Source organism: Opisthocomus hoazin, chromosome 3, assembly GCF_030867145.1.
Source record: "Opisthocomus hoazin isolate bOpiHoa1 chromosome 3, bOpiHoa1.hap1, whole genome shotgun sequence".
In the NCBI taxonomy this organism is placed as follows: Eukaryota; Metazoa; Chordata; class Aves; order Opisthocomiformes; family Opisthocomidae; genus Opisthocomus; species Opisthocomus hoazin.
Window position 1 is genome coordinate 80,384,797 of NC_134416.1, and position 17,685 is coordinate 80,402,481.

Consider the following 17,685-nt stretch of genomic DNA (forward strand, 5'->3'; position numbering starts at 1 on the left):
CCAGTTTAGGACTCCGTCTTCACTGGAGCTGGCTCAGCATGGCTGCGTCACCTCGCCGGTGAGCGACGGGCGGGTGACGCGGCGCGACTGCTTTTGGCCGCAGAAGACGGGTCTCAAGGACAGTGGGGACAAGCGCCCCGTGACGCGGGCCAGAGGCGCGGTGGTGAGGTCACGCACGACGCTCAGCACTGCCGCGTGCACGCGCAGCCACCGCCCGCGCAGACGCAGGGCCGCTGGCCGGACCGAGCCGCTGCTTCGCCCGCCGCGAGAGCGGCAGAAGCGTGCTGGGGCTTGGGTCTGGGTTTGGGTTTTTTACCGTGTTCTCTTGTCTTAAAAGATACATCTCATGTTGCAGACATAATTTAATAACATTTCAATTTTTATGAAATTTTCTTGTTTTTTTTAAATACAATGTTCTCAAAGAAAAACAAAGTTACAATATAAAATCACAGCAAAAGAAAAATGTGTAAATACAACTTTTCTAGTAGAAAAGGCAGTGTCTGGGGGAGTGGTTATTTTTTACTTTTTTAAAACAGATACAAACTTCAAGCCATTCACCATATTTACTCATTTTAGGGTTCACCTAAACCATATCAGGGTATTGCACCATAGCAAAAAAAAAAAGAAAAAGGGAGGTTGTGCTAAACTAGTTTTCTGAGGGCACAGTTTGTTGTGATGTAGACACACACACACCATTCTATTTTCATGCCATCCTTGCATATGTTTATAAATAAAATTGTTGAAACATTTGTTTCTAAACAAATCAAAATTATTTTGTGCAAAAAAGAAAAAAACACCCAGAAAAGCAAACCTAAAAAAGCCCCTTTGTGAGCAGAGTCCTGTTTGCTCCTGCCTTTAGACTATGCCCTCTGATACACTGTGTCGTAACATACTTACTTATACTACTGTACTGTTTAATAGACAACATCAACATATTCTGTTATAGTATAAATAAGAAAAGTCCAGACCCAGCAACCAAACCCACTGTGATTGACAGTGCATCATCACGTCATATGAACCATTTTAGATATATCTACACATACACATGTATATAAAACGTTAATGACACACGAAACCACAGACAGGGCATGTGCATGTCGGCAAGAAAAGCGACCCAGAGACTTGTACACGTGCACGTGTGCACAGAGATGTTGCACAGGCAGTGAACCTACCCAGTAATTAGAAATCACATTGAAAAGCTGAGTTCAAGGCAGTCATAAACTCCACTGGAGCTATGCTTGTTTACACGATTAATGAGCGTGGCTTTATTTGTGTCGGAATTTATTAAAAGCAAAGAACAAAACCACCTGAGTAAGCTTCTGTCCCCCTCCCCTTTATAGCTTGGGGTGTCTTGAAATGAAGGCTGAAGAAAAAAGTTATGGCATGGAGTATATAGTGGCCTAAATCTCAGAGCTGTAGGAAAGAGGTGCAAGAGCAACAAAAGCAGAATGTTTCTGTACAGGCAGCACCTGACTGCACACAGGGCGCTGCAGCAGGGCTGAAAAGCTACTTTGTCTCTTTGTCCCTATCAATCGGAAGTGGAGAGGGGTAAGAGCAGCTGAATGTGTCCCTGCTAGATGTGAAAAATGAACCCATTTCAACGTTATTTAAAAAAAAAAACAACATAAAGAAAGGAAACTCATTACCGTGAGCTGCCCCCTTGAAGGTCCTCTTCAGGTTATTCCTATACAAAATACTGGGCAATACCTCATTGCCAGGTACAGAGTGTCTTGAAGCTGAATGTGTCCCAGGCATTGATGACAAACCCGTAGTTGAGGCGTGAAAGTGGCCGACGATTCCTTCTGCCCTCCCCCTGCACAGTGTCTTGGGCTGGAAGGTCCCAAGCCGTAACGCGTCTTAAGGCAACTGAGTTGTAATGTGGGTGTAGAGGGGCTCACCTTCGGGCCTGTAGTTTACACTACTTGCTTTCTGGGGGTTGGTGGCCATCCTGTACGTACTAGCCTACCAGACACGTGCTAGTAATCTACCCGCTGTTGTGGGTAGATGCGTCTGTCTGTGGACGTTCGCACACAGCATTCACATCTGGTGACAAAGCTACAAAGCAGGCACGCAGGCATGCACTTTCAGCGTAAAAACGCCTCTGTGCCCACGTGTCATACGGAGTAGGTGTCCTACAGTTGGCACGAAAAGCTGAGGCGCGAGACTGTAAAAGCATGTATTTGAAATTCATTATCTGATCAGTATCTTCCCTCTAACTTCAGTGTTGTTGCTCCTGACTATACACCTGCAAAAGTGAAAGCAGAAGAAGGAACTCTGCGTGCCTGCAAGAGTATGTATATATAGGAAATGTATATCAAATATAGCTACACATACCAGGCTAAATTGGCCAAAGTACAAGCGTTCAGGGTTCCGTCAGATCTCTTTTGTAATAAATATATGTGCTTGCATGCACTTGTGAATGGAGACCATGTAACTGTATGACAAGACTGCTAGTCTTGGTGGTTATAGGATTGTGTTTATTGCGGAATATCCATTTGTTGTGCAGAGTGGAAGTCTTTATACATTAAGTTGATAAGATGGGTTATTTTTATGAATATTACCCAGGATATGTTGCAGCACCGATGACAGGTTTTTATGCAGCTGCAAAAATTTCTTTTTGCCCAGTCTTAAAGTGTGAGGACGTTCAGGGAGTAGAATGAACTATTTGGAAGAGGAAGTTAAGTAGAAGCTTTAGAAAAAGTATTTGTTTATATCAGCTGTGTTTGGGGTTAAAATCTATTTGTCACAGAAGTTTTTACTCTAACTGAAGTTACAGTATCTGCAGCAGAACCCGCCATAGAGAAAGCTCTTGGTGGACTTCACTGTGCTCTGCAGAGTGCTGCAGCCTCTGGTCTCCATTCGGCAAAACACTATTTCTTTTAACCTTAAGATTAGTTCCACTGGAGTAAAAGTAACTCAAAGCACATGGTAAAAGGGTTTGTTGAGTAGGAAACCAGGGTTCTCAGCACCTTTGCGGAGCTTGGTCCCTCGTTAAATAGCAAGCGCCGGGAAAAAAGAAGGCTACAAATTTTGACTGGCTGGTTTAAATCAGCTCAGTGCTTTACTAGTAATTAAGTGCAACACTTACAAGTAGAGCCACAAAATCTACAAGAGGACATCTTCTGTGCGAGCAAAATGGGATTTTCTTTTTCTTCATGTGTAAGTGAGGGACGTTTGGATATTTTCCAGGAAGTTTGAAAAGATGAAAAATGTACATAAGGAGACTTTCCCCACATGTATTTCTAGCTAGTGCTTTTCTCAACTGTACATCATACTTTTCTAAATAACTAAAACTTAAAAAAGAAAGAAAAAAATTAAATACATTGTAACTTGTTTATGCAGAGAGAGGAGGGGTTGCTTAACAAAAAGTGGGGTTTTATTGGAGAGGGAGAGAAAACATTTATTCAAAGAAGAGCCGATAATACTTTTTTTCTGTACATTAAATGCAAGTCATTCTTCACAGGGTATATTACAAGGCTGTTTCTTCTCTCTTTCACATACCTGCTCGCCTGCCTAGTGACACAAGCAAGGCACGCCCTGATGTCAATACCGGCAGCAGCCTTGGGGGTGGAAACATTCTACTTTCTACCTCCAAAGCAACTCAGAACCCCCTGGCTAGGGAGCTCCCGTCCCACCCCAGCTGTTTGTGAAGTCATCTGAGAGGGGCCCCTCCACCTTTAGTTGAGTTTGATCTTCCCAAAAGAGTCAGATAATACCAGGAAGTCAAAAAGCATACATCTGGTGTAAGAGCCCTGCGCTCAGGGTGTCAACAGAGAAGGCTTGGCCACTCCTGCCTGCTGCGTCCTCATCCACGTGGTGAATCCTGCACATGGTGAACAGTTTCGGCAAGGGAGGTTTGCAAGAAGCATCAGTTAAGGGAAGGGCTTTCATCTATGTGACTACAAAATCTCCTACTTACATTACTAAAGGTTTTTTGGTGATCGAACATTTTCAGTAAAAATTTTAGTACTCATTTTAGAAAACTGAGTTGCAATGCATGCTACCAAAAGGAAAAATCTTTTGTTGTGGGAGAAGATAGCTGAACTTTTGATTCTCTTGTTACTTTTCCTGTCCAGCTGACTTGTGCTTTGTTGCTGTGGTGGCTCGTGCAGCTCCAGTGATGCAGCTGTTGAGGCTAGCTCTGTGCCAGAGGAGTTTTAACTCATGTGGAAACGGTGCTCCCCTCGAGTTATGTGGGAAGAGAATTCGTACCTGTCCTGACTATGGTAGCCACACATGTTGCATTCAAAAGGATCGCGGAACCCGTGGCAGCCCATATGGATCGTATACATCACATGATCCAAGAAAAGGACTCGACAGTGTTCGCACTTGTAAACTTTCACTTGCTCCCCATTGCTGCTGATCACTTTGAAAGCATCCTGGGAATTGTCAGTACCTGCCCTCAAGACGTCATACTGCCTGTTTTCTTCTTTTATAGAGATGCCATTTCTTGCATGGGGACCTATGTGGTTTGTCAGGTAAATTAAACCACTGCGTTCCTCATTATTGCTCTCTGTATCTGTTGAGTCTTGGCAGCTGTTGCTGGGAGAGGCATCTCGTTCGGAGGAGACAGATTTGGCTTTGGAAAGCAGCAACAAGTTTTCCACTGCACTGTCCTGAGCTGTATGGTTGGAGCGAGCCTGGTTGTCCCCAAGAGGTTTGTGGAGCTGATACATGGGGCCAATGACGGGCACCACCTCAGAACCACCTGGAGGTGTTTGGACGAGGGGCCGCAAGGACTCTGCCCCCAGGTAACTGATGGCGTTGTTAATGGCCTGGTCTATCACGTGCGTCTGCATGATCTCATTCTCCTTCTCATAGTTGGTGGTGGCATCGTATGGAAGGTCGGGCAGACATTTCTCACCTGCAGTGAAAAACAGTCAGGAGTTAGAGGGTTGATTTCTACATAATTAAGGAACTGAACATTATGGATTAATAAAACTACAACATGGAAGAAAAGAGTTGATCAAATCTGCCTCTGAAATTCACCTGAGCTATTCATAGTTCTCTAATGCAGCTGGTCAGAAAAATGTTTGGTTGGTGGGGTTTTTTACCTTGCAAAATAATTCAAGGTCTTTGGAAAAGCAAATGGATGAAAACAGGTTCTGGAAATAATTATATGGGGACTCGTGGGAGCTACAGATTGAGTGCTTTATCCTCTCTTTCTCCTTTCTGACTGAACTGCCTCATCTGCCAGCTACAGTGAGCTGAGGCGTGCCTTTGTGGTTAGCGAAGACAGTGTACCAGCACAGTTACAGTGAGCCTGGCCTTCATGCTTCAGAGCATGAAGCACATTATCAATATTTTTCCCTAAAATATTACAATTTTAGACTGGAAGTTATATTTTTTAGTTTTAGACCTTCAGTTTCTTACAAGTAACCCACATCAGGAATGTGGTCATATGTAATTTTGGACAAAAATCAACAAAAACTTAACTTTTCGTATTGTCACCTCCCCTCCACACCTTGTTTTTTAAATAAACCACATCATATGCATTGCCAGAAGCTACCCATGTTCCTACAAATTATGTGTCCAAAAGTTATCACCTATGGGAACAGCCATGAACCATGGAAAAAAATGTAAGTGCATTTGTAGCTGGAATATATTTTTTTCTACAAGGTAAAAAGCCCTATATAGAGCAGGACTACTTATTACTTGTAACTTTGACTCTGGTTGGGGTTGCCAGAAGTAAGGGACGACTCCTAATTTTTTTTGAAATCAGACGGCACTAATGTATCTCTAGCTGGATACCCTAGCATTGGACGCTGAGTTTCACTACAGTTTATCAAAATTCCTGGACAGACAGGGCTAAGTAAAACATAGAAGGTAAAAGTTACGAGTGAGAGAAACTATTTAAATGCACAGATGTTGATTTTATGAATCTGGGCAGTCTTCTTAAACAGTGTAAACCATCAACATTATTATCAGGCCCCTAATAAATTTGTGCAAATGGGGTAAAAAATTCCCACAGGTTCCTAGTGACTAGCAAAAAAATATTGTTTACAGTCCAGATGGATTTTCTAGCTCTGCAAATCTTGGGAAATTCATTGAAAGCCACAAACAGCTCTATGAAGTGCTGCCACCATTTCCGAATCTACATGACATTTGCCCATAGGCCTTGGAAAGTCCTAATTTGTCTAAGAGAAATGCTAATAGGAGCATGGAAAATCTACCAGAAGATCTGCAAATTATTTTATCAACAGCTTCCCACCCAGTTTCTACTCAAATTGACTATTCAAAGTCAGCGAAGAGCCCAGAAAACTTCTAGCATGACATTATTGCAATGATGGGGCTGAAGTGTAGAAAGTCCTGTTGTCTACATTTCCCACAAGACATGGTTTCATACAAGTTTGTCCATGCTCTGCAAGTGGAGAAAGAAACACTCTGAGCATTGTGTAAGTTCCTCTAAGTGTTGTAGGCTACGGACACCTTCTAGTTGTGCTGCACAAGCTTCTGCTTCCTCTTGTTTCCTTGCCCTATAATTCTGCCGATTTGAGCACCCCTCTACAGGGGTGAATTCTTTTTTCTTCTTGATTTACCCTTTCTAATGCTATAGTTTTCAGGCAGAGTTTGAGTATTAAGATTCAAAACAGGCGTTATGGAAGACTCTTCAATTAAACAAAGAAAAACTCTCCTAATATGAACGTATACCCTTGACTCAAGGAGTTAAAAATGAGGTCAACATTATTTATGTTCCATGGGCACTGTACATTGCCAAAAAGTGGGACTGGTCTTCATTATGTACAAAATTTTGGGCATCCAGAAGGCATGATTGTAATAGCTGTTTCTTGGGTAGTATTTGCTTTACGTAGCACAATTACTTGGTAGTTGGACTGAGACGATCAAGTGATCGTAAGAAAAATTGTTTCTGAGCAGAGAGTCTGAAACAGATACAAACTTGAGGTAGGCAGGTATCATTTCTATATATGGGCAATGCAGGTAATACTTACACTCATTAAAAATAATAGCTCATTTCTATGGTTATTAGAGCATAAGTAAATTAAACTGCTAATGGTTTGATGCACTTCAGGCTTTGCACTGCTCAGGGTTCTGCAGCAGGTACCTAAATAGTAAAAATGCAGTGTGTGTGAGCTCTTTTTTTGTTTTGTTTTTAATCGCTCTCTTTTCTTTGCTGCCTATTGTTTAAACATGATGAACGTCAGCCTTGCCAGCAGTTCTCGCTCTCTGGTTTGGATGGCCCAGCTCTGCTTTTGGGTCTGGGAGCTACTCCAGTTTGGAATACAGAGAGAATTTTACAGATAATTGGCTTAATTTGGTGAACAATCTCACTTTTGGAAGGTGATGAATTTAGCTTTGAGAAAAACAAGTGAAGCAGCAGAAAGTCTTTCCCATATGTGAAGGATGCCAGTTCCTCCTTCTCCCTGGAATTCAGCATGGGGATTGGGACGACACGGTAATCTACAGGAGCAATAAACATGTATTATTACCCAAAAGCTCTTCTGACCAGCAGGCCCAACCTTGTGTAAATCAGGAATGCACCTATTACATGAAGCAACAGGTGAGGGTTTGAAAGGAAAGGATTTGGGTGTATTTTCTTGTCAGAAAAGGTCATCCTTTTGAAGGTTAGCAAATTTCCATAAATATCTGCTGTCAGTAGGTTGTCTTCCTACACTGCACCCTGACTAACTAACTGACAGGAAACTCTGCCCTCCTAAGACTCGTAGCTAAGCTGGCTGTCTTTACTGTTTCTCAGGGTGAAGAAAGAAAAGAAGAACGAAAAAGCTAGTCCACACCCACGGACACATCGCATGTAGGATACTTGCTAGTATCTTTTATTTTTTAACACTTCTGGTCTTTCTGGATCTTTCATAGAATTAGTATTTTGCCTAATGCAATCAGTTACTAGAGTGTCTAAATGAATCAGGATTGCCTCACATAGCCGATGTATTTTTGGTAACTACCTTTACTACAACTTCTGTCCTTTTATAAGCATAAGCATTTCTTATCCTTAACTACCTCCTGGAATTGTTGCCTTTGGACTTTCATTTCAAACCTCATTGAAGAAGGTATATTTCGAATTTCTGTCCCATACAATGGTCTTTTTTTGCCTTGACTTTTGACTGAAGACCTTTTTAATGTGTGTTTTGTTTCGAAGACTTCAGTTTTCTTTGATTGTCTCCTGTAGAATAATATTATATATGAATGTGCAGAGAATTATAAAATAATCCAACAAGATATGAGTACATGCTGTCCTCTGTCTGATGTCCCATGTTTTTATTCATTTAAGACTAACTCTGCATAGCTGAGAAAATATCATCTGTGGGTCTCACTATGACAAAACTGATGTAACCACTATTTGGTAGAGGCCTACCAAACAGAACAGTGTAGGTGTAGCCTCCATTTTTCTAGGTCTAGCCTCCATTTTTTCATTGTTAAGACAAAAGCTACTAGGTGCAAATAGGCGTGAAGTTTTTGCATCATTTATAGAATGGACCCAAAGATCTTTTCATTTAGGTATTATTCTCAGACCTAGGTTTATTAATTTCCATGATCATTTTGGGCTGTAACAGTATACAGGCTTTATGAAGGAGTGAAGAATATCATCCACCCTATGCTCAACTACTCACAAATGCTTTCACAAACACCAATATGCCCAGATCTGGATGTCATCCAAGTTGTTAATAAAATAACCCTGAAAGTATGGTCAAACGCTTTCCCAGTAGGACCTCTATTCCTATCTGCGAGTTCTTCAGGCAACTTCCAGAACCTGTCCAGATCTTGTAATGAGCTGGTTCATCAGCATTAGAAAAAGACAGGAAAGAGACTTAAAATCTCCAGAGGTGGAAAATTAAACGTGCAGAAATGTCTGCTGGAGAAGTTTGGTTGTTGTTTTTTTTTCCCCCAACACATTGATGTATCTGCTTCTACAGAGACAGATATTGGTAATTTAGTAAAACAAGTAAAATCATAAAGCAAAAGCAAAAATCCTCTGAGATGTTTTTTGGGTTTTGTTTTGTTTTATTTTTTAGGAGACAGCAAACGTTTAACTCTTACCAACAAATTTCTGAGGCATAGAGCTCTTACGTTTGGCGACGTTACTTGCTAGTCTATCCAGCACGAGGGATCTTTCTGACCCTATCTTGCACAGGTCTTCAGCCATTTCACTCTGGTTAGTTTCCTCTTTTATGACTGAAATCAAATGACATCAGAAGGGTTAGGCATGCTTGTTCCATTTTAATGGAACTATTGTCTTCAGGTTATTATTTCTCAGCTAATGTCTTTCAGCTCCCAACCAGCGGGAAGGAGGAGCTCACCACTGCAGACACCGGACGATTCTGACTCTTGGTAACAAAGTCCCTCACGCTCATTAGTCTATGTACATGTTCATGTTTCCCTAGCTTAGGATATAGAAATGAGATTGCAACCGCAAGGCATCTGCCTGTATGTAACGTAATCACTCCACTCCTGTTCTACAGCTACTCTGCATCTCCGTGAATAAATGAGGTCCTCACATGATACTGGACATGAAGCAGTTCATCTTTTCACCCTCCCGCTGTCATCCCCCACCGTCCCTCTGCACCTCTCCCAGTGGAATCGCCTGTACGATCATTGATTGCCTCTTTAGCAGGAAAGATGGACAAACTTCTCAACTCCAGCAGTGAAAGATGTATTTGCAAGCTACACCACTCCTTCTCCCCACCCCCTTTTTTTCCTAGTAAATATTTCTATACTCCCTTGATGCAATTTCAGACTTTAAATGACAATTTAAGTTGCTAAAGTCATATCTATAATGGAGCACCGATTTCCAGTACTCAGGCCTGTTTCCCAACCTCCTTCTGCTGCTGAATTAGAAATTAGAAATTAGAAATAGAAAGGAGCTTAGCTGTGAGACTCTAAGAAAGTGAAGCTATGTCACTCTCACGACATTTTACTTCAGTACTTTCCCGCAGAAACAGAAGGGAGGTATAAAAATGCACTGTCAAAACAATGACTGAAAAAAGTAAGGGAAGGTATTTCTGACGTTCAACGTCTAAAAGAAAACTGATATGCAGTGAGATCACAGTAAAACTGTTTGTTTTTTTCTTTCTTTTTTTTTTTTTTTGGCAAGAGAGGTCAGAGACAGAAGAGAAAGGCGTTAGTTTTACTTTTACCTGCTACTAGGATATGGATATTTTTCCTGAACTTTTAGGTTGCTGTTAACGGGAGAAGCCAAAGATGATTTTCAGACTTTGAATCTGCAAGCTGTTTCCATCAGGCACACCAGTCTGCTATATTTTGTCTTCTGTGCCTGCTAAGAACTCATTTTATCACTGGATTTACTGGTTCACAGAACCCATTACTCTGGTACCTGGCTGTTTCTCAATAGTTGAGAACGCGCCGTTCCTGTGCAATGCTATTTTGGCAATATACCACTGCCATAAAAGGATGATTGTGAAAGTTTCGTTGTTCCTGAAAGACGCGCAATCAGGGTCTGGTGGATAACTGGAAGAAGCAGGTGAAGTGTCCTAGGCAGCACCACTCCGCAATACTGAAGTGCAGAGTACACAGCTGGTTCTTGAGTCCCTGCTGCAGCAGCACATACTGCAGTGACAGCGACAGTCACAGTGACAGTGAAGGCAGAGATGGGGAGTCTCATGGAATCATGCCCCAGCCCCATAAGAGGCTAAAGATCGTGACCAAGGCAAGATATGAGCAGAATGTGGTCATGAAGGTGCATTGACTATACCTAGGCATCATTGAACAGGCACACGCCAGCATCTTGTGCTGGTTAAGGCTCCCAGATACCACTTCAGGAAGAGACTTGTGGAGAATGTTTTAAAGCAGCCCATTCAACAGGGAAACAAAAGATTGAATTTTGACTTAGAAGTGGAAATGATCAAGAAATACCTGTTGAGGATATAATGTTCTATTTCTAATCAATTCAAGAGAGGGTAAGTTATGTATTCAGTTTTAAAACTACCATTTAAAAAAAAGGGCAAATTAAATTATGTACTAATTTCCGGCCTTTGCAACTGAACCCCCCTGGAATTTGCTACTGACCTGATAACTATTTTTCTGTAATTTTGTGTCTGTGAACTGAAAAAAAAAAGTCATTTTATCTTTTCGAATGAAAATCCACAAGTGACTGAAGATTTCTAACTGACCCTTTTTAAACTTCGTAAAATATTTCTTTGTTATATTATATAGGCCTGGTAAGACTTCAGCACACTTCCACTCAACTCCAATGCAAAACTCCAAATCATATCTCTAAGAGAAGAACTTCACACGGCTAGTGAGATTCTAGTCCTCTAAAATAAAAATTTTGCCATTAAATTCAGCAGGTTCCTAATTTCACGCTGAATCTCCTTCTCCGAAAGAAAGCAAACAAACATTAAAATGTAAATACAGTCTCTCGTTCCCCTCCTCACTCCTCTTGGATGGATCTTTCCCCTACTTAAGTGCTTTCTCAATGATGTTTGTTAGATTTACCAGCTGATGGAAAGCTTCTACTGATTTAGGTCCTTTCAGCTGACATTTTTTCTATGTATGTGGCACAAAGTATTTTTAAAATGCTGTATAAAGCAATCCTGCTGTAACAGAATGTCAAATCAGATGCCCTAGCAGATTTTTGTAGCAACTTTTTTGAGTCTGGGAAAAAAAAAGGAAAAAGAAGGGTCTGAATTATGGCTCTAATAGCTCCATATCATACTCTGAAATATTCTAAGAGTAGTGGTAGTACAGCTACTTGCTTTTCTGGATATAATATAGAATGCACTAAAAATCCCAGAAGGAGATCCACTCATTCCCAGCTGTTTCATCGTACATTTTCGTCTTTGAGTTTCTAGGGGAAATAATGTAAACATGGAAAAATGGTATGTTTGCACTGAAGTAGAATAGAGTGGAATGCAAAACACTAGGAAAAATGCAGGAAAGTTTTATTTTTTTAGAAATGTAAAGAATTCGTTTATTAACTGAGTACTACATTTTTTTAAAAGTGAAGTCTTTGGCGGGATATACGATCTAAACTCCAAACTTTGTCCTCTAATTTTTTTTCTAATTTGCAAAACCCCTCATTATATCAAATACAGATTTATATGATACATCCAGTTTATGCAAGGAAGAAGTAGTTCTTCCAAAGCATTCATGAATTCCCCAAGTTTTCATCCCACTAAGATATTAGATATCAGATATTTGGTCCTAAGCTAGTGTAAACTCTGTCATGATTTGCTATAAACAAAAGCCCATTTCTAAAATTGTATTATTTCTTATTAAAGTTTATGATTCCTGACACCAGTTTCATCTGGACATTTTTACTTACTGAGACTTTAGTAGCAGTTCAGCTACTCATTCATGCAGATTTTCATCTTCTGCATGCAAGGCATTCAATTCCATGTCCCAGACACTGAACACTCAAATCCCAGCATAGAATATTTGCTTCTAAATCCTATCACCTCTTTGAGGTAGAAGTATTGCTCCCCACTGGATACTACATTGAGCTTTACTATTCATACATTCTCCAGCCCCTCAATAAAATTAGAAGGGGTGCTGTTCTAACATGCTGTCTGTCAGAAGCATCTCAGCTATATTCCCCATTATATTGTATTCCCTATATATATCCCCATTATGTGCATGTGCTTTGCATTATTTGGTAGCATGTAAAAACATACTCAGTTTCTGTCCAGATTTAAAATATTAAATGAGACATCATTGCAAATAGGTCGGAGAGAACCTTCCATTTTTTGTCATTTGACAAACCAGATAACATATACTGATAGGATCAAAAAGGTGTGCAGACATGTAACTTACTGCATGGGCTTCAACTCCACCACAGAAGCTGGATCTTATATTCTGTCTAAAACCGCACATGCAAGGGGATTTTGCGTGAGTATTTACTGCGATCGATCCCATATAGATCTTTAAGATCTTTGTTAAAAAAAAATCCAAACCCCAATGTCTGCTTCCTCCTCACCTCCCCCCGGTTTTCTTTTAAGGGGAAGATTGGGAAGAAGGCTGTCAACAAATTCTCAGCCTTTCTGGACTGTCTCAGTCAAACTGGCTAAAGCAAATGCCTCTGGCTTCAGGTCCTCTTGCTTGGAAGAGTAAGATCAAAGACAGATGGCTCATCCCTGTTAGCTGAGTTGGTCCCAGTGATCAAATAAGCCCCTTAAGCTGTGTCTGGGAGGGCAGGAGATGTGCAATGCAGAAGATTCTACAGCCCTATCAAGAACACTGATATTAAGTCTTTATTAAGAATACGTCCACAAGACTACTGTGATATGGGATTCAAAGCAAAAGGGAAAGGTGGTGAGATGATGTAGTCATACTGTCTTGAGATGGTGAACTGAAATTTTCCAGGTCTTAAGAGTATTCTGTTACATGCCTGAGTTTTACATTGGCTTTTTGTTTGAGCTAAACAAAATACAACTACAGCGAAATATTTCTCAAATATAGAACAAATCCAGATGCAACATCATACACATGGGGGGAGGGGTGGGGGTGCCCCTCCCCCATGCAAAAGGTGCCACAAATGTTACTACAGTTCCTTTTGCATTCCGTTTTCTGCATACGTGACAGGACAGCGTTAATCCCCAAATGGACACATTTATTACCTGAGTAAAGGCCCCTTGAGATATTCATGGTTTCCAGGTAGTTGTGACAGCGTTCTTTATGTTCTTCCAAAGAGCTGCGCTGCTTATAGCTGCGACCACAGTACCCACACTTATGGGGTTTGCCAACTGGAGAAAATAGAATTAAATGAGAGATTCAGACGAGGTATTTAATGGCATATTAATAATGGTAAGAACAACAGGAAAAAAGCCCACCCCAAAAATAAACCCATGCTGTGGTGAACTGAAGAAAGATTTTGTCAATCTAAAAAATAAAAAACAACAAAAAAAACCTAATGGAAAACTTGTTGTATATCTTTACATCAACAGACCAATTCTGTGGGTGCTGCAAGCTGATTTCAGACGATTCACATCAGATAAGGACTGCGACATTAGATCTTCAAAAACGGCATCTACACAAGTTAGAAACCGACACCTTCAAAGGTCTGAGGGTGGTTGCTTCAGCGCGTAGCTCCCACAGAGACTGCCAGCGGGGGGACAGGTGGGGTTGGTAGAGGCACCTGCCCACGGCTGGATGTCAGTTCTGATGCAGTCAGAACCAGCTCAACCCTTGTAGGACAATATTAGGTTTCACATGTTTTCTGCTTCTGGAAATTCAAGAGAAATGGCACAACAAAATTTTTTTCGCATTACACCATACCAGGTGTAGGTAGTTCCAGGAATTTCACAGTAACAATACAGTTCCATGGACTTCTGCACCTGTCTTGGTGCGACAAGACTGTCACTTTATATGTGATTTCACAATTTTAGATGTTTATGCAGCTGAACTTTTGATTTTTATTTACAAAATCTCAAGTGAAAACCAGACTCAGACACCCAATTTGTTTTATGATGTTTTGATGTCAATTTGCCAGTTGCAGGAACTAATCACAATCTATAGTTTATGCATTGCCTCTTTAGCTATGGAATCCTGAGAGTCTGCCAAAAGTGTCTAGGTGTGATTTCATGCATATATGAGAAATTATGTTTAAAATTGTGCAGCCATGAAAATCAGTAATAGCAAGGGAAAGGGAAAAAAAATAGTATTTTAAAGATGTGCTTTCCTGAATTGGGCCAGGACCGGAAGTGGAAATGATTTTGGATGTGTGGGACCAACACTAGGGATTTTACTACTTAATTGTGCTAGAGAAGAATTTCCTTAGTTTTGTGCAACACAAAAATGTCACTTTGAGAGCTCCCCTTCTGCTACCCAGAACTTGGTCCCAAAGCCAACTTTCGCAAGCAAAGTTACCAGTATCTGTTCCAGCGATGTGTTTTGGAGGTCTCCTGTCCAAATAACAATTTGCATTTCCAGCTTGGAAAAGCAGGTGAGAAAACACTCTGCTTTTAAAGGCACTTTAAAGGTGCGAAATTGGTTTTGCTTCACAGAAGGTATGTGACTATGGCTTCTGTCAAACAATGAGAGGTTCATGGTAACAGAAAAGTGCAGCTATTCAAAAATATTTATTCAGATCTCCATATTACTGTTGAGACAAAACACTGACAAACTCTAGCAGAGTCCTCCTTATTTTGATTACTATCTTCTCTCTCCCACCGTCTCCCTCCTTCCTACCATTTCTCTTTCAAAGTACTTGTAATAACAAGGTGCAACAAATAACTGGTGCTAAATGCTGTAGGTGGTATTCATTCCTTAGGTCGAGAATGACTACCAGACTGGAGGGTTATGAGACTTTGTGACTTAACACCTACTGTGTTTAGACGTTATGTTATCTCTACATGCGGATAAATGCCATCCAAACCCTGAAAGTCTTTGAGCAGCCTGGTCTAGTGGAAGGTGTCCCTTCCCATGACAGGGGGGTGAAACTAGATGACCTTTAAGGTCCCTTCCAACTCTAACCATTCTATGATCCTATGATTCTAAAACATTAGTCAGCTTTAATTCATGTTTGTAGTTCCAAGAAATGGATTACTCACATGAAGCTTATAAGGTGAAACTCTAATACAGAAACTTCTAATCAGCCAAGAAGTATGGGAAAAAAACAGTTCTTCCGGTGACTGCGAGCGTGAGACGTGTTTAGTCATTTCTTCGCTGCTAAAACACTGTGGCCAGCTCACAGCTTGGTTAACCCCAACATGGGGCTGCTTGCCTCCCCAGGGCAAGAAGACCTCTCAGGCTCGGTGGCCACCAATGCCCCGTCTCCTCAATGGGTGCGGTGACAAGCGCCCATGGATGGCCCCACACCTTCACTTACCCGAGTGAGTCCTCAGGTGCCCCGTGAGGGCATCCCTGCGACGGCAGGCGTAGTTACACAGGTGACACTTGAAGGGTTTTTCACCTGAGTGCAACTTTATGTGGCGCAGGAGGTTGCCCTTCTGTGTAAAGGAGGCTCCGCACTGATTGCACTGGAAAGGGCGTTCTCCTATGGAGAGAAGGAGAAAGTGCGTGAGAACAAAAAACCTTGCGCGGCAACAAGAGAAAGATTTCAGTGAGAAAGTTGTTTTCTCACTGCTGCTCTGTGACTTCCACCGGCTGCAGGTTTGATATAACATGAGGCTTTCAGACTAAACCTGCCAGTTTCTTAATGCTTCACTGGCTGGGTCAATTTGATCTGAAAATCTAATTTTTTTTTTCTAAATCAGAATGGCACATCACAATGCAAATTCAAACTCATTTAAATAAAGTGACTGCAACATTTTGTGTTGAAGAGCCACTCTTCCTGATCAGCAGTTTTGGAATAAACCAATATCCAATTTTGCATGTTGTGGCATTTGGTGGGGTTTTTAATGTGGCTTTTTTCAAAGGGTCTTTAAAATATGCCACTGAAGCAGCAAAATAAAAAGGAAACTCATTAAAAATGCATTTCAGGATCACAAGTTCATTTCAGCGTTACATTCTTATATTTAAATGAAAGGCACTTCATTATAACAGTTATAATAACTTCTTTTCATTTACATTTTCCCTGTATTTTCCCTTTCAATTTCTTCTCCATTACCTGTCTGTCCCTAAGCAGCCAAATCAGGAAAGAGACAGAGAGAGAAAGAGAGAGAGTAAAATCATATAAGTTAAGACAGTGCAAAGGAAGCCCTGTACTTCCATGGCAAAGTCCCAGCCCTTCTCTAGGTCCGGTATGAACAGAGGAGCTGCACAAATGGGCTCTGCTGGTCTGTGCTTTGGGCAGACGCTGGGGAAAACTTAAAAAGACACAGCCCTGATTTGTCTAAACTGGTGCCTGTTACCGAGGATGCGAATCAACTTGCCTTTGCAAAAATTAACATGGCTGTTCTTTGCTTTTTAGTGCTGTTTAAAATCAATATGCTCATTTATTCACTTAGCTATTTTTTAAAAATTTGAGCTAGATGAGGCCTTTCCTCAAGTCAGTGGGAAGTAAATGTTTCCAGTTGTACCGGATAGGAGTAAAGGAAAATTTATACATGAGAGTACTCCATCAGCAGGAACCGCTCCTGCATGCCCCTTTCTCCATAGCCCTTGACGAAGTCAGACCAGCCTTTGAAACCCACTTGCTGAATTCAGTTTCTCTTGGGCATAAACGTCATCTGCTATAGTAAATAGAATGCACTGACAGTATTAGAAACAGCCCAGAGGTGACCTGTTCTTAGTTTTGATTTTCTTTATTCAACAGTAATATTGAATTTAATATTCCAGTTCTGAAGTGAAAACATAAAAAAAAAAAAGTACGAGTTAAGCAATTTCTTTCTTCTCTCTTACTTGACTGTCAACTGTTATTTTGCACACCCAGGACCAACTTGTATGTCCACACGTGTGCATATATGTGCAGCATGAGAATTTTTTACTTTTGGGTAATGCGGTAGAACAGCTGAAAATCAATTAGAGAACAGCACAGTCCCAGCCCAAAAAATCTGCAAACTCTACCACCAGGGCTGGCAGCTTTAGCTTTCAGCAAGCAGTAAAACGAATCTACTTTACGGTAAGATATTGTCATTGGTCAAACAGCTTCCAGCAGGTCAGCACAGTCGCTGTCAAGCCAGATGAGCTCACTTGCTTTGTCCATCAGGTAGCTTTCATCTCCATCTAAACTACACCCGCAGCTGGTTCAACTGGGGTGGCCCACAAAAATGCCACCATTACCTCAGGGGACTCTGCAATGTACGTCAGAAGCCATGCGCAGCAGTTGTTAGGGGAAAGAGCAAATGGGTA

General features: G+C 41.1%; 1 protein-coding gene across 9 annotated transcripts in view; it reads right to left on the reverse strand.

The window, feature by feature from the left end:
• Positions 1-3,354: 3,354 nt before the first annotated feature.
• Positions 3,355-17,685, reverse strand: part of IKZF1 (IKAROS family zinc finger 1) — a 69,570-nt gene continuing 55,239 nt past the window's right edge. For 5 of the 9 annotated variants that reach the window (XM_075416772.1, XM_075416765.1, XM_075416766.1 and 2 more), the window contains 4 exons: positions 15,761-15,928; positions 13,551-13,676; positions 9,016-9,150; positions 3,355-4,864 (listed from right to left, as the gene is read on the reverse strand). In XM_075416772.1, the coding sequence (XP_075272887.1) occupies positions 4,158-4,864; positions 9,016-9,150; positions 13,551-13,676; positions 15,761-15,928 (1,136 nt within the window). In that variant the 3' untranslated portion in view covers positions 3,355-4,157. The remainder of the gene's footprint in view (positions 4,865-9,015; positions 9,151-13,550; positions 13,677-15,760; positions 15,929-17,685) is intronic. The other 4 variants (XM_075416773.1, XM_075416769.1, XM_075416774.1 and 1 more) reach the window with 2 other exon arrangements.